The sequence below is a fragment of the Grammomys surdaster genome, unplaced genomic scaffold, assembly GCF_004785775.1.
Source record: "Grammomys surdaster isolate TR1022 unplaced genomic scaffold, NIH_TR_1.0 97, whole genome shotgun sequence".
In the NCBI taxonomy this organism is placed as follows: Eukaryota; Metazoa; Chordata; class Mammalia; order Rodentia; family Muridae; genus Grammomys; species Grammomys surdaster.
In genome coordinates this window covers 18,771,255-18,797,796 of record NW_021604576.1, presented here as the reverse complement: position 1 = coordinate 18,797,796, position 26,542 = coordinate 18,771,255, and the positions used below count along the sequence as shown (strand labels likewise).

Sequence of the window (26,542 nt, the reverse complement as noted above, 5' to 3'; positions counted from 1 at the left end):
AAGGAAGGAAGAAGGAGGGAGAAAGGAAGGGAGGGAGGGAGGGAGGAAGGAAGGAGAGAGAGAGAGAGAAAGAGAGAGAGAGAGAAAGAAAGAAAGAAAGAAAGAAAGAAAGAAAGAAAGAAAGAAAGAAAGAAAGAAAGGAAGAAAGAAAGAAAGAAAGAAAGAAAAAACAGGTCTCTGTGTCATTTATTTAGGAGCTAAGAACAGGCAAGAGTGGGTGTGACACCCCCAAGACTTACATTTACATTGTAGCTTTTTGTTTGTTTGTTTGTTTTAATGAGAATATGGACCAGTGATTAGTCACAAACTATTCTAATGAACAGGGAACCTGAATGGTATTATATCCACACTGAGAAGGAGACCCTGAGTACCACCCTAGGAACAACAGGGCAACAGAGTAGTAATCATCCATGTTCCTCTCACAAGCTGAGCAATAAAACTTGGAATTCCCAACAAAAGAAACAAATTTTACCTTTCTTGAAATATTGATGTCAAAAAATTGTTTAGGTCTGACACTAAATGGTTCCTGTGTTTTGTCAATGAGTCCAGTCTTCATTTTTTCATGTCGTGGACTTATAATTTCACGTTCAATACACTGTAGACGAATATTAAAATCACAGTCTCCAACTGGTTGTGCCTGAATGAAAGAACAAGTTTTTTTTATTTGACCACAACTACAATGTCAGCATAACTATTAAGGCTGCAGCAATATATGCTATAGGTTATACAAATAGCAATCCCTAGAGATGTCTAGTGAATAGTTTGCACACCATACATCCCAATAATTAGACTAACAATAGCCATTTTTAAATTGAAATTACATAAGGCAACAAGAGAAAATGGTATCTATCTAAGCTGGCTGAGATTTCAAATCTACATTAATATATTAACAAGATTACTATATTTTTTTATTTATACATTAGTAAAACCTAAAACCCAAATTTATTAAAGTATAAACATTCAAAGCAAACAGCATACTCACCAGTGATCAAACTTCCTAACATCAGTAAGAAGACATTTACTACATAAACACATCCTCAATCTGAAAACTAATAGTAAGTTTACATCTGTTCCAAGTTACACAGCTCTTTTCTTCCAGCAAACATTTTCTTTACTGTCCTTCAAGCATATGTAGTTTTAGCCTTGCCTTGGGAATTGTATGTACGCTTGTGTCCTACCCAGCCACATGGTGCACATAAACATAGCTCAAACACATCCCTGGTTGATGGTAATTGTCTAAGACTTAGAGACGACTGAGAAATTCTGTGATACTGACACTACCTTCTTGTTCCTCTTCTCCAATCTCTATTATCCAACCTAATATTTCCTAAGACAGGCAGCATATGCTTCAGGATGTCTTTCTCTTGGCTTTGAAAGATAACAACTTTTACACTCAACTAAGAACAAAAGGAGTAGAAGTACAATTTCTAAGAAGGTTTCTCTACAAACAGGCAGAACTGTCACAAAGGATATTCACTGAGGAAAAGTTAATAAACAAGAACATAGTCCATGTAGGACCCTCTCTATTTTAGGAAATCCTAAGATGATAGGCTTGCTAATTTATTAGGCCTATTAGGAAAACTAAGATACCTGTAAAATTTTCATAAATTCTATAACTTTCTTAATTTATATTGCTAGCCCTAAATACCTGAGGCTGGGTTATTTGTAATGTCAGAAAGTTAATTTGGCTCAAGTTATTTTTGCTAAGAGAGCCAAAGTCTTAATTACAATCTTCTTAGTTCTTTTGTTCGTTATTTTCCTCAGAAAGAATTTAACTGATCATTTTGTATATGCTAGGTTCTGTAGTTAAATGATAAATAAAACTGAAGGAAATCTTCAAATCTTAAATACTTTAGTTCCAAATTCCTAATATGTTTCAGTATGGTTTAAGTAAATGACTATATTTATGTTTTTTGAGACAGGATCTCATGAGGGTGGCCTTAAACCCTTGATCCCTCTTGTCCCTCCTCCAGGCATGTGTCGCTATATCTGACATAAATACTTCTTCTGTTCATTACAAACATCTGTAATCTTATTACTGGAGGTACAGCTCAATGGTAGAGCACTTGTCTAGCCTACCCATGAATTCAATACCTAGAACTACAAAAAAGTATTAATAAGTATAAACATGCACATGAACTCAGTGACAAGTCTAACAATGTTATAAAGCATAAGAGGTACTTACGTTGAACTTAATTATGTCATATATCAGATACCGTGGAACGGCCTGTCCATTTACTTTGTCAATGATCATTTCCTTCAAAGAAAAATTTTTTCACTTTATTAGCATATAATACACACAGAGAAAAGGTATAAAGCTTTAATATATGTCTTGATGAGACTTCAAAGCACGTACAGTTGTACTCATAAAATCAATATGTTTTCAGAATGTCAAAAATCTTTACTATGTATTTCCAATATATAATGAAATAATTTATGATGTTACCTCCTTGTATTTTGGGTTAGAGATTTGTAGTTTTGTTCAGACTCAGGGTCTTGCTATGTAGCCCCTGGCTAGCCCCTAGCTATGTAGCCCCTAGCTAGTTCATGAGGTAGCTAAGGCTAGTCTGGAACTCTCAGTAATCCTCATGCCTCAACCTTAAAAGTGTTAGACTTATATACTTGCACAATCACAACCAGTTACATGTTCTTTATAGCTAAATGGCTACACTACATTTGCTTTGTGTTTGGATTACTAGCAATATTTTAAAGTAAATAACAAAATTTTTAATCCTGAAATTCAGCATCATTTTGATAACTATGTTTAATCACTGTTTAAAATTGTTATATGCTGATTACTTTAGTCTTATTATACACTAAATTTCCTATATAACTTTTTAAATTTTGACTAAGATCACTTCAAATCTACTATAGTTATTAAAAAGTCAAAAGAAATTCTGTATGAGGCACAGTGGAATACAAGCAATCTCAGCATCTAGGGGACAAAGTCAGGAAAGTGAGATTTAAAGCCATCCACCTCCTCAGCGCTATGATTACAAGTGTACACTACAATGCTGTACTTATGCAGCAGTCTCGATGGAACCAGGGTTTTGTTCATGATACCCAAGTACTCCACCAACTGAGCTACAGCCTCAGTCTCAAATTTGTTATTTTAGCCTGTTTATTGAAATGTGTTTATTTAAACATTTTCATATGAATACCTGATGCAATAACAAGGTGGCACTATGATTTCATTTAATGCTTCTTTTCAACCACTGTGACTAGAAAAAGTGAATTCTGCATAGCAGACAAAGAATTCTCACAAATTATGTTTTAAAAAAATGAAGAAAAAAGTTTTCCTGTAAGCATCGGTTTAAATTGCCAAAAGGAAAATATATTATCAATAAACAAAACAAAATATAATAGACAAATAAGCAAGTATTGTTAGTTTGTTTAATGACAGCCCAAAATATACAACAGACAAGCTAAGCTGGGCTGGAAGCTTCTTGCCTGCTAGCTAACCTGCAGAGCTCTGGAAGGTACTGGGCTGAAGGAAAAGTTGTTACTCATGGTCTTGCTCAGCTATTGACTCTCTGTGCAACAGTACTGAGAGGCTAGGCAAGATGTACCCACAGATGCAATAATACGTTATATAAGTAGCCAACCACATTCCTAATGGAACTGAGGTCCCGCCCATGGGAGGGTATTTACATCCAGTTCTATACGCCAGGAGAGGCCAAAGCTACTGATAGTGATTTGCAAGTGGACATGATGTCAAATTGCCTTCCAAATAATTATATCTTTATGCTTAAAGAACATTGCACTCAAGAGGCAGAGGTAGCAGGATTTCTGTAAGTTTGAAGTCTGCCTGGTCTACATAGTAAACTGAAGGTCAGCCATGAACTGAAGGCTAGTCACCAGGCATCTCTATTCAGTAGACTGGAAGGGAGGAAAAGAAGAAGAGAGAGAGAGAGGGAGAGGGAGAGGGAGAGGGAGAGGGAGAGGGAGAGGGAGAGAGAGAACATAGATGAGAACATAGACGAGAGACATTCAGATGAGAACTCCAGAGATGTGTAAATAGGATCCTGAAATATGCATATGGGGAGACAACTCAAAGCCAAGCAAAGTTCCACCCAAGAGCCATAACAGTAACAGCACTTGATATGTGGTTAAGTACAAGCTCAATGCCTGTTAAAATCAAACAGATCAGAAAATTTCTGTTGCCAAGTACAGTACCACATGCTTGTAATCCCAGCACTCAGAAAGATGGGGTATGAAGAGATCCAGTCCAAAATGAGTGTGGTGGTTTGAATGAGAATGGCCCCCATAGGGCTCATTATGTTTGAATACTTGGTCCCTAGTGAGTGGAACTATTTGGGAATGATTGGGAGATGTGGCCTTGTTGGAGAAGGTATGTAACTGGAGGTGGGCTCTGAGCCCACACTAGGTCCAGTCTCACTCTCTGTCTGCCTACAATTTAGGGATCAGATATGACATCTCAACTACTGCTCTAGTGCCGTTCCTGCCTGCCTGCTGCCATTCTCTTCTCCCTGATGTTCATGGACTAACCCAATGAAACTGTAAGCAAGCCCCCAATTAAATGCTTCTTTCATAAGTTGTCTTGGTTATGGTGCATCGTCACAGCAATAGAACAGCAACTAAGATAATGAGCTACAGAGACACCCTGGTTTGAAGAAAATGAGAGGGAAAGAAAGAGAGGGAGCTCATAATTGGTGGAGCATTGGGTACTGAGAATATGACTTCAATAAAGTGAATCATCCTTACATTACAAGTTACTCTGATCCTGTTGGGAGCTGACTCCTAGCAGAAAGCGGCTATCGTCTTTGCAGCCATCTCCATATACCCTGACAAGAAACTTGTTTTCAACAGCCTACAACAGCTGAGCACACTCTGATAAACATCATGGTTTTCTCACATATCTTGTTTTGTTGTTTAATGCCCCCAGCTGCAGGGCGTATGTGGTAAAGTGTCTTCAGCTGCGTTCCCCTGCTTGTCCACAGCTGCAAGGCACATGGTAAAGTATATATATACCAATGGTTTCCTTTCAGTAAAAGAGACTTGATCAGACCCTCTGTCTTGTCTCCATTCTTCGCATCTCTTGCCCCTCCATCCCCACTCTCTCTTGCTAGACCCTGACCCACGGACCAGAGCAGCAGCCCTCAAACAGAGTGGCCCCCAAATGTGGGGTAGAACGGGCTGGTACATGACCCTAAATAGAATGACAGAATGAGCCACAGGTGGATGGATAACTATAAGGAAACAGTCCTTTCTCAACACAGCAGGGCAGCTCAACAGACAAGATTCTGAGCAGTTGTAACAATATGCAGAAGGCCTGTACAAAACCAAACCAGCATGGAGAAGAAGCAAGCATGAAATCCCACCCCTAACCATGGAGCTGTTGGCAAATATTAGACACCAGGACAGGAAGAAACATCTCTAAGAGTGTAGCCCCTGGTAAGTGACAACACTCTAGTAGAAAACCACACATCCAAGAATAATAAAAAATAACTTAGTAGGTTTTTTAAAAAGACACAAAAAGTTGGATGGGTAAAGATTGGGGAAGAGGGTGATTATGACAAAACATCTTTTGTGAAATTCTCAAGGAAATAATAAAAAATAAACCTGGTTCGCCAAAAGAATCTTAAAATCTAGCTCTGGAAAAAATAAGTTTCTAATAAATTAACTAGATTCCAAACACAGTTTTAAAAACTTAAAAGAACACACTACTAGGTATGGTAGTCTATGTCTGTAATGCCAGAAATTCAAGAGATAGAAGAATATACATAAATAAGAGAGGAAAGGGAGAGGAAGACAGGGAAGATGATGAATAGAGATAGAAAAAGATAACTACTCCTTTTCAAAAAGGTAAAACTTAAATATCTAACATCCAATCAGGCATGCAACATAAACCAAATAAAACAGACTCAAAGCTGGCAAAGGTATTAAAAGTTAGTATGTCAGAACAGTAAGACAGTCTCATTCATGTATAACTGATTTTGTTGTTTAAGATCAGAAAGATAAACACAGAAGACAAAGAATCAGAGATTTTCAACAGTTCAATAATCTGGTTAGGATTAATAGCAACTTGGTGAAGAAAACTCACTAAACATTCAGAAAACATAGGAAGAGGCACACAGAAAGCAGAGGCAGGCAGCTCTGTGAGTTTGATGCACGCCAGAGATACGTAGTGAGGAAGGGAAAAAGAAAATACATGAAGAAAAACTATCTGAAAGAAAACACTAAGGGAAAAAGCATGAGTGACTCTCCAAAGGAGGACAGTTGTAACAATAATGAACATTTCTCCACTTGAAGTGAAAATTACACATTTACAAATAAAAGAAACTCAATGACTCCCAAGTACAAGAACCCTGAAGAAAGCCCTACCTACGGCACATCAACCTCAAGCCTCTCAAGAACTCAGGAGAAAATCCCACCTGGTACATCAGTTTCATGCTCTGTCAAGAATTCATTAAAGGACTAGAGAGACAGCTCAGCTGTAAAAAGCCTGCACTGTTGTAGTAGCACCCATGTAAGCCAGTTTATAACTGGTAATAACTCTAGTTCCAGGGAATCAGATGACACCCTCTTATAGTCCTGAGGGCACTCGACTCATGTGTGCACACCCTCACATACATGTGCATATACTTTTTTTAATATTTTTTAAAAAAAAAAACTACCCAGAAATCACACTGTTGTCTTTTGGGCTGAATGCTGCAGTGTAGAAATCCGAGCATTAATCTTTCATGATACTCCACATCCTCAACATACTAGAATGCTGACCTTCCTATAATCTGTATTCAAAGTCCCAAGGTATCTAACTTCTCTGCCTACTCATTCATATTTTCTGCACACAAAGTATGAATTAGGCTAGGTCATAAAGGAATAAACATGCAGTCACTCACTTCAAATCCGTTTGAGTCCCAGTAAGAGGAACTCAAACGCTCGATGTAACTAACCAGGGCCACAGAAGGAGAGAGATGGCTAGTATTAGAATGACAGGGAACTTTTTATTCAAGTCACTAAAGCCTGAGAGTGAAACATGTTGTACATATTATATAATAATAGTAACAGGTATATACCACACTACCACAGTCCAAATAAGAAATATAGTATAAGTCTAAGAAAAGGAAAGCTATTTTTATTTGGCAAACAAGAGGAAATTTAATAATGAGGCACATAGTCATAAGTTGAAACCTAAAAGATGCAGATAAAAGGTATGTCCTAGAAAAATAGTATTGATAAGCTAAATAACATAAAACATAAAAATGACTTTTGGCCTTCACAAGACATCAGGTGTCTTACTCTCAGACCTAGTCACTTGAGATATGGTCTCTCACTGAACCTGTAGATAGGAAAGCTGCCAGCAAGCAAGCCTGTGATCCTTTGTTTCTGCCCACCACAGGCCTAGAGCTACAAGCACTTAGCCACAACCAGGTTCACATGGATGCTTGGGATACAAACTCAGGTCCTCATTCCTGTATAGCAAGTTCTCCTCACTGAACCATCTCTCTATTCCCCATATCTTCCATCTTTAATCCAAACCTCACATAAGGTAGATCTACTCCACATCATCAGATGAGATTCATTTCTCCTCCAATGACCACAGGACTTGTTTTAAATACATCTTAGGGCTACTGTTTTACTTAAAGGCTGTTATCAATCTTTCTCTATCCTTCCCAATAGTTTCCAGAGACAGGAGGCCTCCACACTCTAAAAAATGTCTGCACTCATAACTGATACTCAACAAATATAAACTACCCTAACCTATAAGAAATGCTCTTATGTCAAAGCATTTCACTTTCTTTACCTTGCACTGCCCTGTGCTGATATGGCAGGAAGATCAGCCATGAGGAACCAAAGGAACCAAGAAAATGAGAGGTTCAAAGATAAGCCTCACAGAATTTGTCTGAAGAAAAAAATGTAAGTTTACTGCTGTCTAGACCAGCATACTGTATCTACTCTAACTTTGATATGCACAGTTGGTTCACGCAAAAGACAATTAGTAAAATCTCAGCCGCAAACATCAGAACATGCAAGGGAGCTAGGTACACATGTGGCTTGTCAGGCCCCATACTAAACTCATAGAATTTAAAGTATATAAAACAATCCCTAGAAAAACAAAAATAAATGAAATAAGTAAGTGAACAAGAAAGCAACTGTCGAAGCCTACTATAGTAGTACACATCATAATCTCAGTACTTAGGAGAGGCAGGGTCTCAGAGTTGAGGACAGCCTGGGTTACAGATCTTGTGAAAGAAAGGAAGGGAAGAACAGAGGAAGGGAGAAAGGGAGAAGATGTTGAAGTAATGATGGATACAAACACTTATTCTCAACCAAAAAGTGAAAACAGATTAGCTAAATGGTATTGAAGCATATCTATTCAAAAATAAGAAAATAGCATCTATACCTTACCACTTCTACCAAGGTACATACATGTACTGTTTGCATACAGACTGCATAATTGGACTGGATGAAATACTCAAATATGTAAATAAAACACTAAAAAAAATATAGGCATTATGATCATCCTGAGGTGAATAGTGTTTTAAAATGTCACAAAGTCAAAGAGTGAGCACCAAGATGCTTATATTTGACCTACATATTTAAACTTTGTATAGTAGATGAAAAGACAAAAAAGAAAAATGTATTTGAACATATGTAACATAAAGTATGCCCCAGTAAGACAAAAGACCTCGTAAGCCAACAGGAAAGAGATGAATGCCAAAAAGGAAACTGTAGAGAAGACCTGAACAGGAGCTCTTAAAAATGAAACAGTAACTCCTGAAGGAGATGCCAGGCCTCATAGCTACTCACATAAACAAGGACTAAGTGCCCGACAGGATCACCTTAGAAACTTCCCCACCTCGGCAGGGGAGAAAACTGAGTCAACTGTGTTACGCCCCTCAAGGGAGAGCTGGTGGGGCCAGAGAAGCACCTGGAGTTGCTATACATACTATTCCTAAAAGCAATCTGACCCTCCTCAGTGAGTGAGAAAATAAAACTGGACAACCTGAATTCAGTCTCCAGGACCCACATGGAAGGAGATAACCAACTCCAGGATGTCCTCTGACTTCCATTCACAAGCCATGCATGGAATGTATGTACCTACACGCACACATTTTTTAAAGTGTACTATAAAAAAGAAATTTTTAGCATAAAACTGTGTAATTTTGAATACATAGGATGGACATTTAAGTTATGCTTAGAAAAATATCTTTAAAAAAAAACTGCCACCAAAAGAGAACTAGCCAAAGAAATTTCATCATTATTTTTCCATTTGTCTAATGAAAATCATTTGGTCATTTATATATATACTTTGACTTTTGAAGACTGCAATTCAAGAGATGTTTGTTTCGTTTTACTATATTTTGTTTAATTATATGGGTGTGTATGGGTGTGTGTGTTTAATTATATTCGCTTATGTACGGGGAAGATTATATGCATGCTATAGTATGTATGCAGAGGTCAGAAGACAAACTGCAGGGGTCAGTTCCCTCTAACCAGGTGGCTCTCTCTAGGATAGAACTCAAGTCATCAAACTTGGCAGCAACAGCCTTTATCCACTGAGCAATCTCAACAACAATCCTGGCTTTGATATTCTGGGGATAGGTTCACAATGTAGTCCAGGCTGGTCTTGAACTTACCATTCTCCTGCCTCAACTTGCTGAGTTCTGGGATTATTACATAATACCTAACTGGAAAGGTTCATATTCTTCGTTGCTACTCCTGTTGCTATTTACATAATGAATAAATACACTAACATATGTATAAGATTTAAATATTATTATAGGAGAGCCTATTGTAGCCATTCTTTAAAAAATACAAACTTCAGTCAATAAGTTATCAAATAAATAAATGTATATGAATATTTTTTAATTAAACCTAGAATTTGCCAATTATTCTTTATTAGTTCTTTCCTTAACAAGTAATTTTTTAGTTTACATTTTATGGTCTAATTTACTATTATTGTGTATTTGCATGATGTTATGAGGGGTCATGGGCCACAGCATGTGTGTGCAGGTCTGAGGTCAGCTCTGTGGATTAGGTTCTCTCTTTCCACCTCATACGCCTTCTAGGAATTGAATTCAAGTGACCAGACCTGCACAGAAAGGACATCCCCACTTAGCCATCTTGCATACCATTTAAACAATTTTCAAGCCTGTGATTCTGTCAACCAAACAGTCTGAAGTGGCTGAAAAGACGACGCGGTGCTTAGGAGCAGACCTCAGATTTGACTCCCAGTGCTCAGCACGGTACTTCACAACTGCCTGTGACTCCAGTCCCAGGAAATCCAAAACCAATTTGGAAATCCAAAATTATGGTATTTATACATACAGATACATCATTCAGACATTTATTTCAAATAATAAGTCTGAAACTGCTAAGTGTAAAGTTACTTTTAAAATCATGTACAGCTTTCAGTTCTTTATGCAACTGAAGAGATCAGGAATGATCTACACATGCACATACTTGACCAGAGCACTTTTCCAGCCAAGCTAAAGGCTCTGTGACTATTCAAATACTGAGACTACAATAGGCTCCTAGCTTCCCCAACGCTTCTACCAAACTGTTTAAGAATCTACAGTCTGAAGCCCATTGTGGTGGTACAGATGCATAATACTACCACTTAAGAAACAAGAGCAGAGAATTCTTGAACTCAAGATCAGCCTAGACTACTAGACAATCTATATAAGAACCTATATCAAAAAAAGAAAAAGAAAAGAAAACTTAGTTCTCAAAGTCGATGTTACTGACGAATGTGCTGTATTTTTCAACACTAAACACCCTGCACTGAGCAAAGTCCACACTGACAGCCATCAAATAGAGACACGAGTTATTCCAATATTAGGAGTTTCAGTTATATTTTTTTATTAGTTTTTGATTGTTTGGTTTGATTTTTTTCAGAGACAGTCTTACTATGAAGCCAGACTAGCCTGGAACTTAATAGAAAACCTAGGCTAGCCTTGAACTTGCTATATTCCTGTTACGGCTTCTCCAGTGTTAAAATTGAAATCATATTCCACTGTGCTCAACTTTTACCAGGCATTTTATAGTATTCTACATTAATTTTTATTTAAAAGAGCCCTTTTTGTTAGATATAAATAGGAGAAAGCTATTTTCAGGAATGAAATTAAAAAGCCACTTCATAATTATTAAAAACAAATAGCTACTTTTTAATAATAAAAACAAAGATTTAATTTTGTTCCCTTATAATTTTTTAACTCATTTCCCATATCATGAACAATTTTTTCTACTAAAGAAAATATATGAAAAATGCTGTTTGGACTCAAGGATAAATATTTGGAGTATGTTTGTTTTGTTTTTGAGACAAGATTTCATTATACTAGCCCGGGATGGCCTTGAACTTGCTGCAAACCTTTTGCAGCTGCCACACCATGCTGGGACTATAGGCGTGCACTACCATTCTCAGCTAGATCCTGCATTAGAGAGCAATTAATTCAATGTAAGTACAGGTAATGCTAATTAAGAGTGCACTATTTAATTTTTTTAAAAAACACACATATACATAAATTACTTACCCCATCCAAAAGGGTATTTGATAAATGCATTCGGAGATCTTTACGAAATGGAAATTCCAGATTTGAAACATGAAAAACAGAATTATCTCTGTCAATCATAAAAACTTCATTTGTGCCATCAATCAACATCATGTAACTGTAAAAAAAAAATTAAAAGGTAGTATTAACATATTATTACAAGAGCTGACTTGTTTTCTCTTGATTGACAACATTTTCATGGAATGATTACTACAGTCCTTCTCTCAATCATACAAATTAAAACATCACAACTCTTTCTTTTTTTTGTTTTTGTTTGTTTGTTTGTTTGTTTGTTTTTTCAAGACAGGGTTTCTCTGTGTAGCCCTGGCTGTCCTGGAACTCACTCTGTAGACCAGGCTAGCCTCGAACTCTCAAACTCAGAAATCCACCTGCCTCTGCCTCCCAAGTGCTGGGATTAAAGGCGTGCGCTACCACCACCACCCGGCCACAACTTTCTTTTTAGGAAACATGAAAATAAGAAACTTGATTATTATGATATAATATGATTATTATGATATAATTATTATGATACAATCTGATATATGTTAAGAAAAAAACTGTTTTTGTAATTTTGATTAGATTCTATATCAAAGTATTTCCAAATGTGATATGTATATATAATACATATGCATGTGTAATACATATGTGTATATTTTACAAGTTAGACATGACACTTTCCATAACAAACACTGAGCTTAAACTATTCAGTGCTCTTTTTACCATACCAACTACACAAGTACTTCTCTTTCAATCAACATTATGGTAAAGTATCAGTATGTCAGAATTCTTATTCATAAGTACAAAATTAAAGTATTTTGAACACAGCTATGAGAATTTTCATTGGTCTTTATTCCCAATATGTGGAAATGTATGTACTTAACAAAGTAGTCATTCTCCAGAAATCAAGTTTCACGTATGGTATCTGCAAGTTAATAAGTATTTGGGGTTATTTGTTTTGTTTTTACGACAGGATCTCATGGTGTTCACATGCAATAGTGGTGCACACTTTTAGTCCTAGCAGCAGAGGCAAGCAGATTGCTAAGTTCGGGGCCAACCTGGTCTACAGACAAAGTTCAAGGATACCCCAGGCTACATATTAAGATCCTGTTGTGAGGACAAACCCCAACAGGCAGTGAAACTTGACAGTCTTTTTAAAAAAGACAAATGGTGGAGAGCTGAGAAAACAACTCAGTCAGTAAAGTCCTTGCTGAGCAAGCAGGAATACCTGACTTTGATCTACAGTACCTGTGCTGACTTGACTGAGAATGGACCCCCATAGACTTGTGTTTGAATACTGGATCCCCAGTTGGTGGGACTGTTAGGCAAGGATGAGATGGTGTGGCCTTGTTGGAGGAGGTGTGTCACTGAGGATGGAGCTTTGAAGTTTCTTTTTTTTTTTAAAAGATTTATTTATTGTATGTATATGAGTACACTGTAGCTGTAGGCTTCAAAGGATAGAATTTACTACAAATAATTGATCATGTGAAAAACAGCTCTATGTAGAGAGATAACAGAAAGTTATTTAGAAATTAGCATTCATGAATTCCTCTAAATATACTAATACTTGGGTTTTGAAACAACTTGCTGAAGTATAATTTTTGGCCTCAATTCTACTCATTCCAAATGATACATCCTTCTGTGTGATACTTACAGGAAGAAATGAGCAGGGCTGAGAACACACATCAGTGGTAGAGCACTTTACTAGCATATGCAAGACCCTAAATTCAGACCACAGCACCAAAATAAATAATGAGCTGTCTCATATTTGGGAACAAAGGTTAAAGACTATAGAAAGTATTTTCACATCATTCCTAAGACTATGAAAGTTAAGCCAGATTATTTCTGAAAGAGACCACTACCTCACACATTACTAGGTATTGGCTCAGTACCTAACTAGAGATCTACTATTAACAACCATAAACCACTAGTATAATATAAATTCTCTTTAGAAAATTCTCTTAATTGCAAATGTAATATTAGGAATTACTCGTGTCCATATATTCATTAAGACACAAAATTTCACTGAATCATTTTTTATTCTCATATCTCAATCATTTTTGTTTTATGTCTCATGTCTATTCATTTGTTTGTGTTTGTTTTCACAGATTTTGCTATGTAGCCCAGGCTGGCCTCAGACTCAAGACTCCCAAACTGCAAAGCACTAGAAAGCCTCCCCAGCCCATGTTTGGGACCACAAACATATATCATCAAATCTAGATTTGTAGTGTTCCTTCTATAAAGGTACATACACGGTAATTACAGATTATAGAAATGCCATAATCATAGAATATTTTGCTATAAATGCAACTTTCCAGCTGACCTAGAAACAATTCAGTTTTATCTTTCTCATCATTGAGATTATACAGTCGAGTAAAATCCACAAAAATTTGCATTAGTAAAATTTAGGAAGTACATAGAGAAAAGGATGACAGAGTTGTGAGCAATAGCACATTGGAGTCTTAATTCATATTCCTACTGCTACTTTAAACAGAAAATAATGGATTATCATATCACCAATTCACAATTCTGATGACAAATTTACATCTCAAAAGTTTATCTTAGACTTTGAAAGCAGAGATTTCTTTGTCTTTACAGACCAGGTCCACTTAAACACACACAGGACACTCAATAAATGTTTAAGCAAGATTAGGTACAAGGAAGCCCATCACACTATTATAATGATGAAAACTCAAGTATCTATCACAGAACAGACTAAATACCATATATCCACAGAAAAGTATATTATCCCACTATTTCAAACATAAAAATATCCATTAATATGGAAACTCCATCTCTGACCACCTCTTTTGTAGAACTATGCCATGTCTTCCTTAACCCAAATATTTTAGATTCTTTCCAACTGTTAAAACAAACTTTTTAAAAGATTCATTCATTCACTCATTCATTCATTATGTATACAGCATTCTGCCTGCATGTATGCCTGCAGGCCAGAAGAGGGTACCAGATCTCATCATAGACAGTTGTGAGCCACCATGTGGTTGCTGGGGATTGAACTCAGGACCTTGGGAAGAGCAGCTAGTGTTCTTAAACTCTGAGTCATCTCTCCAGCCCCCAACAAACTGAAACTTTAAGCACATTTTATATACTGTTTAAATTCCTTCCTCCTCATCCTCTTTACTGAGTTCCTATCCATGAACCAAAGTTAGCAATATATCTGCATCAAACAAAATTACAAGTCCTAAGAACTGAAGAGAGTGGTATTCCATTATCCCCACCCAGGAGCTAGAACTTCTGAGCGGGAAAAACAAAACTGGTGATAAAGTTGTCAAAAGACAACTTCTTAAGATTAGTCCTCACAAGAGGCTTCCAAGACACTCCTTTAGATACATTCGTCAAAACTGATTTCCACCATCAAGAACGCTACTAAGTATGCCCCCCATACTAGTTTTGTGGGCTTGTAGTTTCCCCCCCACTCTTCAGCTAAGTGGAAATTAAATGTATCTATGATATAACAGCAGTGTTCTGTCCCTGGCATACCCTTGATACCAATAGTTGCATAATACTAGCTATTTATATAGAATAACCTTGTACCAAGAGGCAAGACACCTACATCTCATCCTTTGACAGAGACACATGCATAAGGCTGAGTCAACCTTCCCTGTGGATCATTTCCCTCACAAGACTCCATTACCTAACCACTGCTACCCTTCTACTCACAACTAATCCCAGGGAACTTGCAAATATCTTAAAAGACAATGCAAAGCTTAGAGTCACTTTACAAAGGACAATTTAGAAGCTTTCCTGACCTAAGAAAAGCTAGTCAGGCCTACCCATTACTCACCAACACACTTCTCATACTTTGTTCTAAAATAATACAAACACAACTGACTTGTCAGCTGGCACTTCCTTCCTTCCCCATAGGATGGACACACAATGGCCTCTGTGTCTCCCAGATCACTTCTTTTGCAAAACTATACCATGTCCTCTTTAACCCAAACATTTTTTAGATTCTTCACAACTTTTAATAGAAACTAAAACTTTAAGCATAATTTATATATTTTTAAAAGTCCTTCCTCCTTATCCCCTTCACTTAGATCCATCCATGAACAAAGCTAGCAATGTATCACATCACACAAAATTCCAAGCACTAAGTTTATCCCCTGTGGACAACACAGGTCCTACAGCCTCCACAACGGATGGCTATCTCCTCACCTCCTAAAACTACATTGCCCTAGAGTTTCTAAACTATCCAATATAGTTTTTATAAACTTATAATGTTGCAATTATACTGTTTAATTAACAGTGCAATTACAGTAAGTTTCATTATCTTTGTGGCAGATATACAAACTAGGTGATTTAGCTACCTCAGGAATTAAGCAAAACTCATTGGCTAATTTGGAAATCAAATCACTACTTATGCTAAAATTCTATAAAATACAATTTTAAATAAAGAAACCAAAGGAAAAGAAAGCAAGATAATTCAAAATCTTGTTTCAGACATTTCCACAACACAAGAAACAAGATGATAAAAACATAATCCAACAGATTAGTTTAAAATCAAACCTACTATTGTGTTTACCTGGCTCATAAAACGTTTCAACACTTTAAAGGAATAACTACTGGAAGAGAAATCCATCATTCAAACTCCTAAAAAATTCAAAACTTCACATTAAGGTCTTTGTTTTCACAACATAAATGTTACACTAACACCACAGTCTAATCCCTGCTCCACCTCCCAACACCTCCCCATGTTCCAGAAGAGGGATGAGTGTCTTGTTCTATCACTCTTACTCTCTTGAACCTGGATCTCGGCTAGCAGCCAGACAGCAGCCCTCCTGTCTCTGGCCCTGACTCACTCCATGAGCTCCAGTTACAGGTGCCTTCAACCATACCCAGCTTTTAACCTGGGAGCTGGGGTCCAAACTCAGGTCTTCATGTTTGTGCAAATGATATGTCTCTCACCTCCCCAGCCCAAGCATTTTTTTTTTAATTACTGCTATTAACACTGACAACAGTTAACTAGTTAAGACAACACTTAACTAGTCAAGTTTCATTGAACATTATTAAAATACTCCAATACTATACATATTTTAATGCTGGTGTATTGAGTCCGCACATAAAGCTAAACACTTTACAAGGATGAGCTTTTCTTGAATCCTCAAATCACATTTTTAGTCAAGAAACAGATGTGATTAACAAAAATAAAAAGAAAAAAAATAAAGAAAAAAAGAAAAAAAGGAAAAAAAAGGAACAGATGTGATTAAGGTATTGTGGTCTTAGATTCACTTCAGGCCATATCCTCATTCTATTACAGGATGACTTATATGCACACCAAGATTATACAGACAACATGTATTATTTAATTTTAAACTGTAACGTCCATTACCTCCTTAATAATAGAAATACCAATTTCTAACCAATCTCTTCTCTTAGAATGAATTGTATATTAAATGAAAGGCCAGCAACAGTTACACAATTTGTCAGTACTTTGATTCTTCCAGGTAAACAAATCATTTTTACTTTATATATTGTTTATATTACAAATGCCCTACTATATCTTGGTAAACTTTGTCCATGGCAAAGTCATTAGACAAAAGAGTAACTTTTGTTTCAATTTTAATTAATTTACAACTAGAAAGTAAAGAACTCAAGATGCTAACAATAAACAGCTAAATCTCCAAACATTCTCAAATGTCACGAGTGTCCTATCAAAAGCATTGATCATTTTCAAAATTATACAAGCTTCTATTTCAAGAAATTCCTTCAACAAGAAAAAAAATAGACTTCTATAAAGCATAAGCACACACACACAATACCACCAATAACAGAGAGCTTGCCTCAGGAAAGGATCCAGTATCAGAGTCTAGACTCCTCCATCCTACCTCATTAATAAATGCCAGGTAATACCAATAATCAAGTGCAGAATAAGAGATACAATTCATTCGAAGCCATTCAATTTTAAATCATCTGAAAAGTAAAAATATAGTTCATCCTTAGAAGACCTTCTGATCTTGCACAGGCCTGGGATCAGTTCCAAGAATCCACATCATGCAACTCACAATAGCCTATAACTCCACTTCAGGTATGGGACACATCTGGCCTCTGCTCCTACCTATACTTGCACATACCCATACGTAGGAAGCATGCAGGTCTTTGTGCTCACAGAGAAGCACTAAGAAAATCAGGAATGTTAAGCACACTAGGCTGTCACTTCAAAGTGAGAAATGTATAGCCTGTTTTCCAGGAGCCACCATGGTTAATAGAGTGATGACCTCTGTGCTACCCGATATCCCACATGGGCTCCCCTAGACCCTGGTTTATCTCAGCCAATCTATGGTCTTATCTTCCTCCCACATCTTTATCTTGAACTTGTTTATCTTGAGCCTGTTTCCTCAGTTAATCTATAGGAACTATCTTTATGGAAAATTGTAGCAGGATGGTTTCCTGCTGTTCCTACATTATTTGCAATAAGCATAGTGATTGGGGAGGAGCTAATGTGGGAGGAGCTAGGAGGAGAAGGAAGAGGAGGAGCTAGAGGGAGAGAGGAGAGATGCAGCAGCCATGGTGAACTATGGACGCATCAAGAAGAGTCCTGGGTAACAATTTATATCTAAGGTTAGGTACTGGGTATCAACTCTAATTGTGTGGGCATCTTGTTAATTGAGCATTTCCAAACATATAAATATTGGATAATATTTAAGCATTAAGTCTCATTTCTACCGGATACCACATGGATGGCGGGATGGTCTGGGCTCAGCCAAGCATTGTGGACAGCGGGTCTAGTGGTGCTCTTGGCTTCTGGCCATGGAACATGGCAACTTGAGCTAAGCAGAGCCACACTGCAGCAGGGATAGACGGCCCATGCTGGGTTTTTTTTAAATATTACCCACTTCAGAAAATGTCACTTGTACTTTATAAGAGAGTCTCAATGTAGTCATGACTTATGCTTTATTTTACATGTGGGATGGAGTTAATAATCACCAGGAAACTTTTTTTCCAAATTGGGTCATGCTCTTAAGTATGCCTAAAATAAACTACCTAGTGTCAGACTCTCCAAGTCTGAGCCAAGATCAGCTACTAAACAAACTCTCCTTCTTGTCTCCCTCCCCTGGATCAACACTGTTGGCCATGGTGTCTGCAGAGACCCTCTATATCCATACATACAATTCAAAATAGAAATAACCAGTTGTAGTAGTATACTCCTTTAATCCCAGAACTGATGCAGAGACAGGCAGGTATCTACAAGTTCAACTACAGCCTGGCCTACATAGGGAATTCTGGGCCAGTCATAGATATATAGTTAAGACCCTGCCTCAAATTAAATCTTTTTTTTTAAAAAATTGTTTTTGAGGAGTTAAGAAAAAAAGGTTCAATTGGTTAAATGCCCACCTTGTAAGCATGGACCTAAGTTCAATCCCCAGAACCCATGGTAAAAAAAAAAAAAAAAAAAAAAAAAAAGGCAGGGCTAGGAAGGCAGGAACAGGAAGATCTCTAGGGCTCAACGGCCAGCCAGTCTAACCTGATTTGTAAGCTCCAAGCCAATGAAAGATTCTGTTTCAAAGGATGTGCACAGTGTTCCTAAGAACACAACAAGTTTGATCTCAGGCCTTGATATGCGAATTCATATACAGAAACCCATACTCACTGTGGTGGTTTGAATAAAAATGATCCCCATAGGTGTAATAAGATTTTTTTTCTTTAAAAGCACAGAAATGCTGTGATAATATGTTTTTGTTTTAATCCCAGGTGTAGGATACAGGGCTATTTCAGATGTCCATAGCATCTGACTACGATCTGTCTCGTGATATGGCAAGGGTGAGACTTTACCATCTGAAGACAGTTTATATTTGGAATTCTGGTGTCTCTTCATAGCAATAAAACCCTAAGATACCCATCCATTCAACTATACCCACATACACATGAACATGCACACATACATATGCATCAAAAAAGAGAAAACTGCTGTATCTTTATACAGTTTCCCTGATCACTCCCAGTCACCAAAAGTCTTCCCCTAAGGTGTTCATAAAAGTTAAAGGAGTTCGCATGTCCATGTTTTCAGTGGCATTACTCACAAAGCCAAGACACAGAAGAAACTCATCATATTCTCTGAGTGATAGATAACTAAAATGTGGTACATATATAACATGGAATATTATTCAGTCTTCAAAAAACATGTTCACATGTAATAAGGATGATTCCTAAGAGCAACATGAGAAGCCAGTCACAAACACTGCATGGATTCATAGAAGGGATCCTGAGTAGTTAAAATCATACACACAGAATGGGGTTGCCAGTGACAGGAAGAAAGGAATGAGGAATTACTGTTTCATGGCTACAGACTTTCAGTTTCATGAGATGAAAGAATTCTAAATAAAGATGTTGCTGATGACTACCTGACTTAATTTCACTGTACTCTCACATGTGGCAAAATTAGATGGCCACAGTGACACACATGTGATCCCAACACTTAGGAAGCTAAGGCAGGAGGATCCAAGCTCACACCAACTGAACAAATAAAGGACCCTGTATTAAAAGAGAAATAAAAGAGAGAGAGTAGTTGTAATGTTAAGTGTTATGATACTTGTATTTTGCCATAATTTTAGAAATTACATATAAAAAGTGGAGAACAGCTGGCACTGTGTAAGAAAATACTCACTATCCCAGCATACACCCAAGACACAAGAAGCACTGGTGCCAGGTATGGAATGGAAGTTCCCTGCAAAGTCCAACTTTAAAACCCAGTCCCTATATTAGCTGTACTGGGAGGTTATGAAACTACAAGAAGTAAAACCCAGTGGGGGCCGGAGGTACCTTCAAATTGCAGAAAAAAACAGTCTCAAGGTCTTCATCTCTACTTCCTGGCTCATGATATCAGGAGTTATTTAATGTGTTTCAGGTAGAGCCAAAACTAATTTCATAAAAACAGAGGCCATATGCTCTTCACTTCACAAACACACACACACACACACACACACACACACACACCTTATATTACTATAACAAGGAATTCTACTTTAAAAATATCTTTTAATGTAGATATTTTAATCTCTTCTAAGTTGACAGCTAAATCCAAAGTACAAGGACTCAAACAAACAAGAATTTGGAGAGGCTTGTCTGTAATCTAAGCACCTGGAGGTAGGAGGAGGATTCCTGAGAGTTCAAGGGCATCTTTGACTACACAAATCCAAGACTACCCTGAGATGCATGAAGCCTTGCTCCCCTGCCTCACAAAATTAACAAAAGCAAGCCAAGTGCTGAGTGGCATAGGCACCTGTCATCAAGCCTGACTTCTTAATTTCATCCCTGGGACACTACACTGTAGAAACAGAGAACTGACTCCTCTTGACTTCCACATGTGTGTGTGCACTGGAGATCATACACAGGGACACTCACACACATACAAACCACAAAAATAAATGAAAATGTAATTAAATTAATTTTTAAAACAGGCAAGAAAAATTAAAGTTTATTTACTCAATAGACATTAATAAAGGACCTGAACAAGTCACTTTGTGTCTCCAGCTTTGCTCTCCTATCTGTTAACTTAGAAAAATGAGGTCCACTATTGCTACCTAGAAGTGTGGTCCCAATTGTACACCAGCCTTACACAGAAAGAAACCTGTTAGTATCACAGAATCTAGGCTTAGGCCCAAACCCAGATTTACAGAGTGAAAATTGCAACTTATAAGAACTCGGCTGATTTTTTAAAATCCTCTAACGAAATAAAGGGGAAAAAAAAGAAGTACCACTGAAGAATCTACCAAATATATTCAATAAATTTTTCCTCTCTTCATAGCCATAAAAGAGTTCTTATTTTGATCCTGAGGATAAAAAGATAGACAGGAGTAAATAATAACAAGAACAACAATAAATAATAATAATAATAGAATAATCATAACAAGTTCCACTTTTTAATGTTTGCATCATGTACATAATATACAACATTTGAAACTCATTATTGGATACACAACTAACTACTACTAGAGTCATGTCAAAACTTTTATCAAATACCAAAAAAGATTGCCTTAATAGATAACAGAAAATAAGGAATTAAAGAATTAGAAGAATAACTGTAAAATACATGACCATAAGATTTCCCCTTGCCTCCTCCTAGAAGAGATCTTGGAAAGGAGTTTCTGAGTGTAGCTATCTGGGTTATCATTTTCTTTTCTCTTCCAGTTACCAAAGATAATACAGCACTGACATGATTATTGTCCCTCAAAAAGTATACACTCTGCCTTCTGTATCTCCGTGGAAATGTCCTCTTAAAGGTGGAGGGATGGTTTCTGCTCCAAAAGACCTAGTACCCTCTTCTGGCCTTTAGAGGCACTTACATGGAAGTGTACATGTGCCTGCACATACTCAGTGCGCATGCGCTCTCTCTCTCTCTCTCTCTCTCTCTCTCTCTCTCTCTCTGTCTCTCTCTCTCTCTCTTTCACACACACACACACACACACACACATACACACACACACGTGTGCGCTCACAGAGAAAGAGAAAAAAATCATCCTAAAGAAAAGTTCTTCCACAGCCCATGAAGATTGAAATAAAGAAGCTGCTGTCTGTCATTTGCTGGAGCTGACACAGCGGTCAAATCCAGGGGACTAGCTCAGCAACCACTACACTGTGTCATACTCCCAAAGAATGCAGAGACAATGTAGTAACTTCTGTAACCATTTCCTCTCTATAGCCTAAGCATCTGACTGTACAACTCACAGACATGTACATCAACCACCTGGCAAGCCAATCCCGGCTTCCTTCTTCCTGTTGCTGCCATTAGCATTCTTCACTAACCCTTTTCCTAAAAGTCCTACATTATGAGAATATATTACAGGCCCTTCAAAACAATTATACTTCATTTTGTGCTCTAATGTTTTCTCTTTTTTAAAAAAAAAATCAGACTCTCCTCCCCAGAGCTCCCAAGGACTAAACCACCAACCAAAGAGTACACATGGAGGGACCCAGGGCTCCAGCTGCATATGTAGCAGAGGATGGCCTTGTTGGTATCAACGGGAGGAGCGGCCCTTTTGTCCTGTGAAGGTTCAATGCCTCAGTGTAGGAGAATGCCAGGGTGGGGAGGTAGGAGTGAATGGGTGGGTAGGGGGACACCCTCATAGAAGCAGGGGGAAGAGGGAAGGGAGGGGGCTTCCGAGGGTGGAGGAGGCATCCAGGAAAGGGGATAACATTTGAAATGTAAATAAAGAAAATATTCAAATAAATAAATAAATAAATAAATAAATAAAAATCAGTTGAATTGTGACCTGTTCAAGGGCATGAAACATGTCTAACATCATCTCCTCCTCCTCCTCCTCTTCCTCCTCCTCCTCCTCCTCCTCCTCCTCTTCCTCCTCCTCCTCTTCCTCCAATACACACAAACTCACTTTCCTCTCAAATATTACTACTATACATCTAAAGATTTGATCACATATCACAATATTGTACTCAGTGGCTCAGAACGGGCTGTCCAAATAACAATAGTCTAAAACATATCTGATACTTAACATTTTCTTTATGCAGCATCTCCATACTCTTGTAATTTTTACTCAATTTTTTTTCAAGAAATATTTTATTGAAAATACTTAATCTATAACAAACTTAAGATATTGCCTCTAACATACTATACCATAAACATTTTATCACAAATATCTTGTGTTGTTATAAATTCAGAAGCAAAGCCTTTGAGTATCTCCACATGGGTAGCCTACTGCTCTCTTGCAGAATTCTGATCTTTTCCACTGCTTTGCTGTAAATAAACTTCCCCATTACCTTGCAAAAGAAAAAAAACATTTAGAAATGAGCTAATCATGGAACTATGGTATTTCTAAGAAACATAACTAAGAACATGTCAAAGTGCTGTGTGTGGTGGCACACATCTGTAATCCCAGCTCTTGGGAACAGATGCAAACAGCCCAAGGCCAAGCTGGGCTACATGAGACCCTATGTCAAAATCTTTTAAGCCTAAAAGTAAAAAGTGGAAAATACTTGGTTTTAGTTTATGCACACAGAAAAAAAAAATAGAATAGCACAGTGTTGACATTCAGCCCATCTTCATTCAGCCCGTCTTTCAGTTTTTCACTTATTTATTTAGGTGCACGTTTGCTTTGTCTGCACAGATGTCGGTACAGCACATGACGGCCCATCCCCTCAAAGGCCAGATTCTCTGGAACTAGAGTTCAGACTTTGTATGAACCTGGGAATCAAACCTGGTTCCTCAAGAAGTACAGTAATGTTCTTAACTACTGAGCTATCTATCATCTTTCCAGCTCCTCAGGACATTTTTTAAAATGAATTTTAATTCCCTCCATTAGCTAATGTCAAAAATAAAATGAAATAAAACCAGATGAATGAAAACTCGTACAACTTTCCTGTTACACCAAAAGGTCGGTGGCCGGGCTGACAGTGCCAACAGGAGACAACACACAAAGGATGATGTAGTTCACCACGCTTGTGCTAGCAGCTATTCACGAAGATTCTTTCCAGGCAAGCAGGTCTGCATAGCTAATCTGTCTCTGTAACTCTGGTTTGATCTCACTGAATCATGCTGACAAAGACTAAAGCTTACTTTATGTCTCTTTTAGGCACAGAGATAGCATTTTAGAAAAGTCTAAATTATTTTTACTTGGTTGACAAGGTTATAAGCACTTGCCCATGGGGTAGACATAAACTATCACCTCCATGTTCATTTCTCTTTAACATTAATGAAAAACGTTTAATGGGTTACATACTATAAATCAACTACTTCGGGGCTGCAGAGCAGCTCAGTGGTCTCCTGCTGCTCTTCCAGGGGACTTGAGTTCAGTTACCAGCACTCACATCCTGCAGCTTAAAACTACCTGTAACTCTACTCTCACTGGTGTCCAAGAGCATCAGCATACACAAAAATATGCTTATATAGATATGCACATATAAATAATCTCTTTTTAAAAACTGAGTGCTACTTTGTTTATACTGACAGAAAAGTGCCATGAGACATTCTGCATGGATCATTCTAACAACTAAAAACAAGTGCCTATAACATTAAAGAAGATAAAAAAAAAAAAGATCATATATAATATATTCAAAGGGCAACTATGAAGGCCAGATAGTAAAGAATTCTCAATATAGACCCTTTAATTTAAAAATTAAAGAAGCAACTATTTTGTTCTAATTATAGTCTATATCCTATACCCCCAAGAATTTACTTTTTATCAGGTAAAGCTAACATACATAAAGCTTAAATGCTATTTTACAAAATTCATGAAACAACAAAATCTAAGTCTCTATCACATAAGTGTATTTTTTAAATTAAGTTTCCTAAATTCCAAAATATTATTAAAACTGGTCTAAGAAAGCTTACCTGCTAGCAAAATTATCAGCAGTAGCTATGTTAAAAAGCTAGGCTGAAAGCCAGAGACACACTGTACTAAGATACGCTGCCTATAAAATTCTTTGAATTGGATCTGACTCCCTCACATAGACATACATACAGGCAAACACCAATCCACATGAAAAATTTTTAAAACTAAATAATTTTTTTAAAAAGATCCATTCCACTAATCTAAAAATATTTCCAGTAGAGAGAGAAAAATTACTTTCACCATTTAATTTCAACCACAATGCTGGGCATGGTGATATATGCCTGCCAGTACCTGGGAGGTGGTGGCAAGAGGTCAGCCTCTGCTATGCAGCTAGCTCCAGGCTGCCTAGGCAATGGTAAGACCTTGCCTCTCTCTCAATAATGAGTATTAATTAATTAATTAAACCACAGAACTGTTTTTTTAGTTTTTAGGGGCTATAGAGATGGAGCAGTTATAAGCACTTGCTCCTCTTCCAAAGAACTTGAATTAGATCACCAGCACCTATAATTGCTTATAACTCCAGCTCCGGGATTCTGATGAACTCTTCTGCCTCTATAGCACCTGTACATATGTGGCATACACGCACACACACAATTTTTTTAAATTTATTTAATGTTTTTAAATCTGTTTACCAGGGCTACAGAGATGGCTCAGCAGTTAAGAATACTCACTGCTCTTGCAGAGGACCCAGGTTTGATTCCCAGTATCCAAACATCAAGAGTTACTTTCTGTAACTCCAGATATGGTAACTCTTCTGACCTCTGACGGCTCCTGTACACATGTGGTACATACACATACACTGAGGCATACACATATATTCATAAAATAATTTGAAAAAACTATGTTTACCAAAATGTCTATAAATAGTAACAGCTGAAAATACTAAAAGTTGGGACTTGAAGCCAGTGAGATGGCTCAGCAGGTAAAGCCACTTACCACCAAACCTAAAGACCTGAGTTAATCCCAGGAACCCACATGATGGAAAGAGAGAACTAAGCCAGACAAGTTGCCCCCTGACCTCTATACATGTTCTGAGGCACACAAATGGCCCATCTGCAAACACACACTCACACACACACAAACACACACACTGGATGGATGGATGATAGAGAGATAGAGAGACAGACAATTAAAATTTAAGTTTGGACTGGAGATGTAGCTCAGAAATAGATTGCTGGCCTGAGATGCCCTAGGTTCTAACACTAGCTCCACTCAAAAAGCATTGTTTAGGGATAATAAAACAAGAACAGGAAGACTAAACTACAGCCAGTGAAGAATAACAGTGAAATAACTACGACGGAATACTAAAAGGAAAGGGGATACAGAGACGCTGGTGAACTATATTTACAGCAACTCACTCACAGCTCAAAGTAGAAACACAAAATATAATTTAGAGACTTGGGACAGCATTCAAGTACGAAAACATAAAAATGGCTGACAGAAGTTGATGTATGGAGTAGAACTGATGGAAAGGAAGAAGGGACAGAAACAGACTATAACAGCCATCCATTACAAGCTTCCCAGTATTGTTTAGATTATCTACATACAAAAATCAAAAAAGAAACAAAACTGTACATCTCTACTGAATAGAAAATGCTTAATGAAAAGGAAATAATAATAAGGATTACAAACATGAGCCACCACATATGGTTTCTTTTACTTCTTCCACCCCCCCAGAAAGAAAGAAAGAAAGAAAGAAAGAAAGAAAGAAAGAAAGAAAGA

General features: G+C 37.3%; 1 protein-coding gene across 2 annotated transcripts in view; it reads right to left on the bottom strand.

Moving 5' to 3' along the window:
* Rngtt (RNA guanylyltransferase and 5'-phosphatase) overlaps positions 1-26,542 on the bottom strand; it is a 200,989-nt gene that overhangs the window by 144,560 nt on the left and 29,887 nt on the right. For both annotated transcript variants that reach the window (XM_028780899.1, XM_028780902.1), the window contains exons 9-11: positions 11,502-11,637; positions 2,186-2,257; positions 473-637 (exon numbers count right to left, since the gene is read on the bottom strand). In XM_028780899.1, the coding sequence (XP_028636732.1) occupies positions 473-637; positions 2,186-2,257; positions 11,502-11,637 (373 nt within the window). The remainder of the gene's footprint in view (positions 1-472; positions 638-2,185; positions 2,258-11,501; positions 11,638-26,542) is intronic.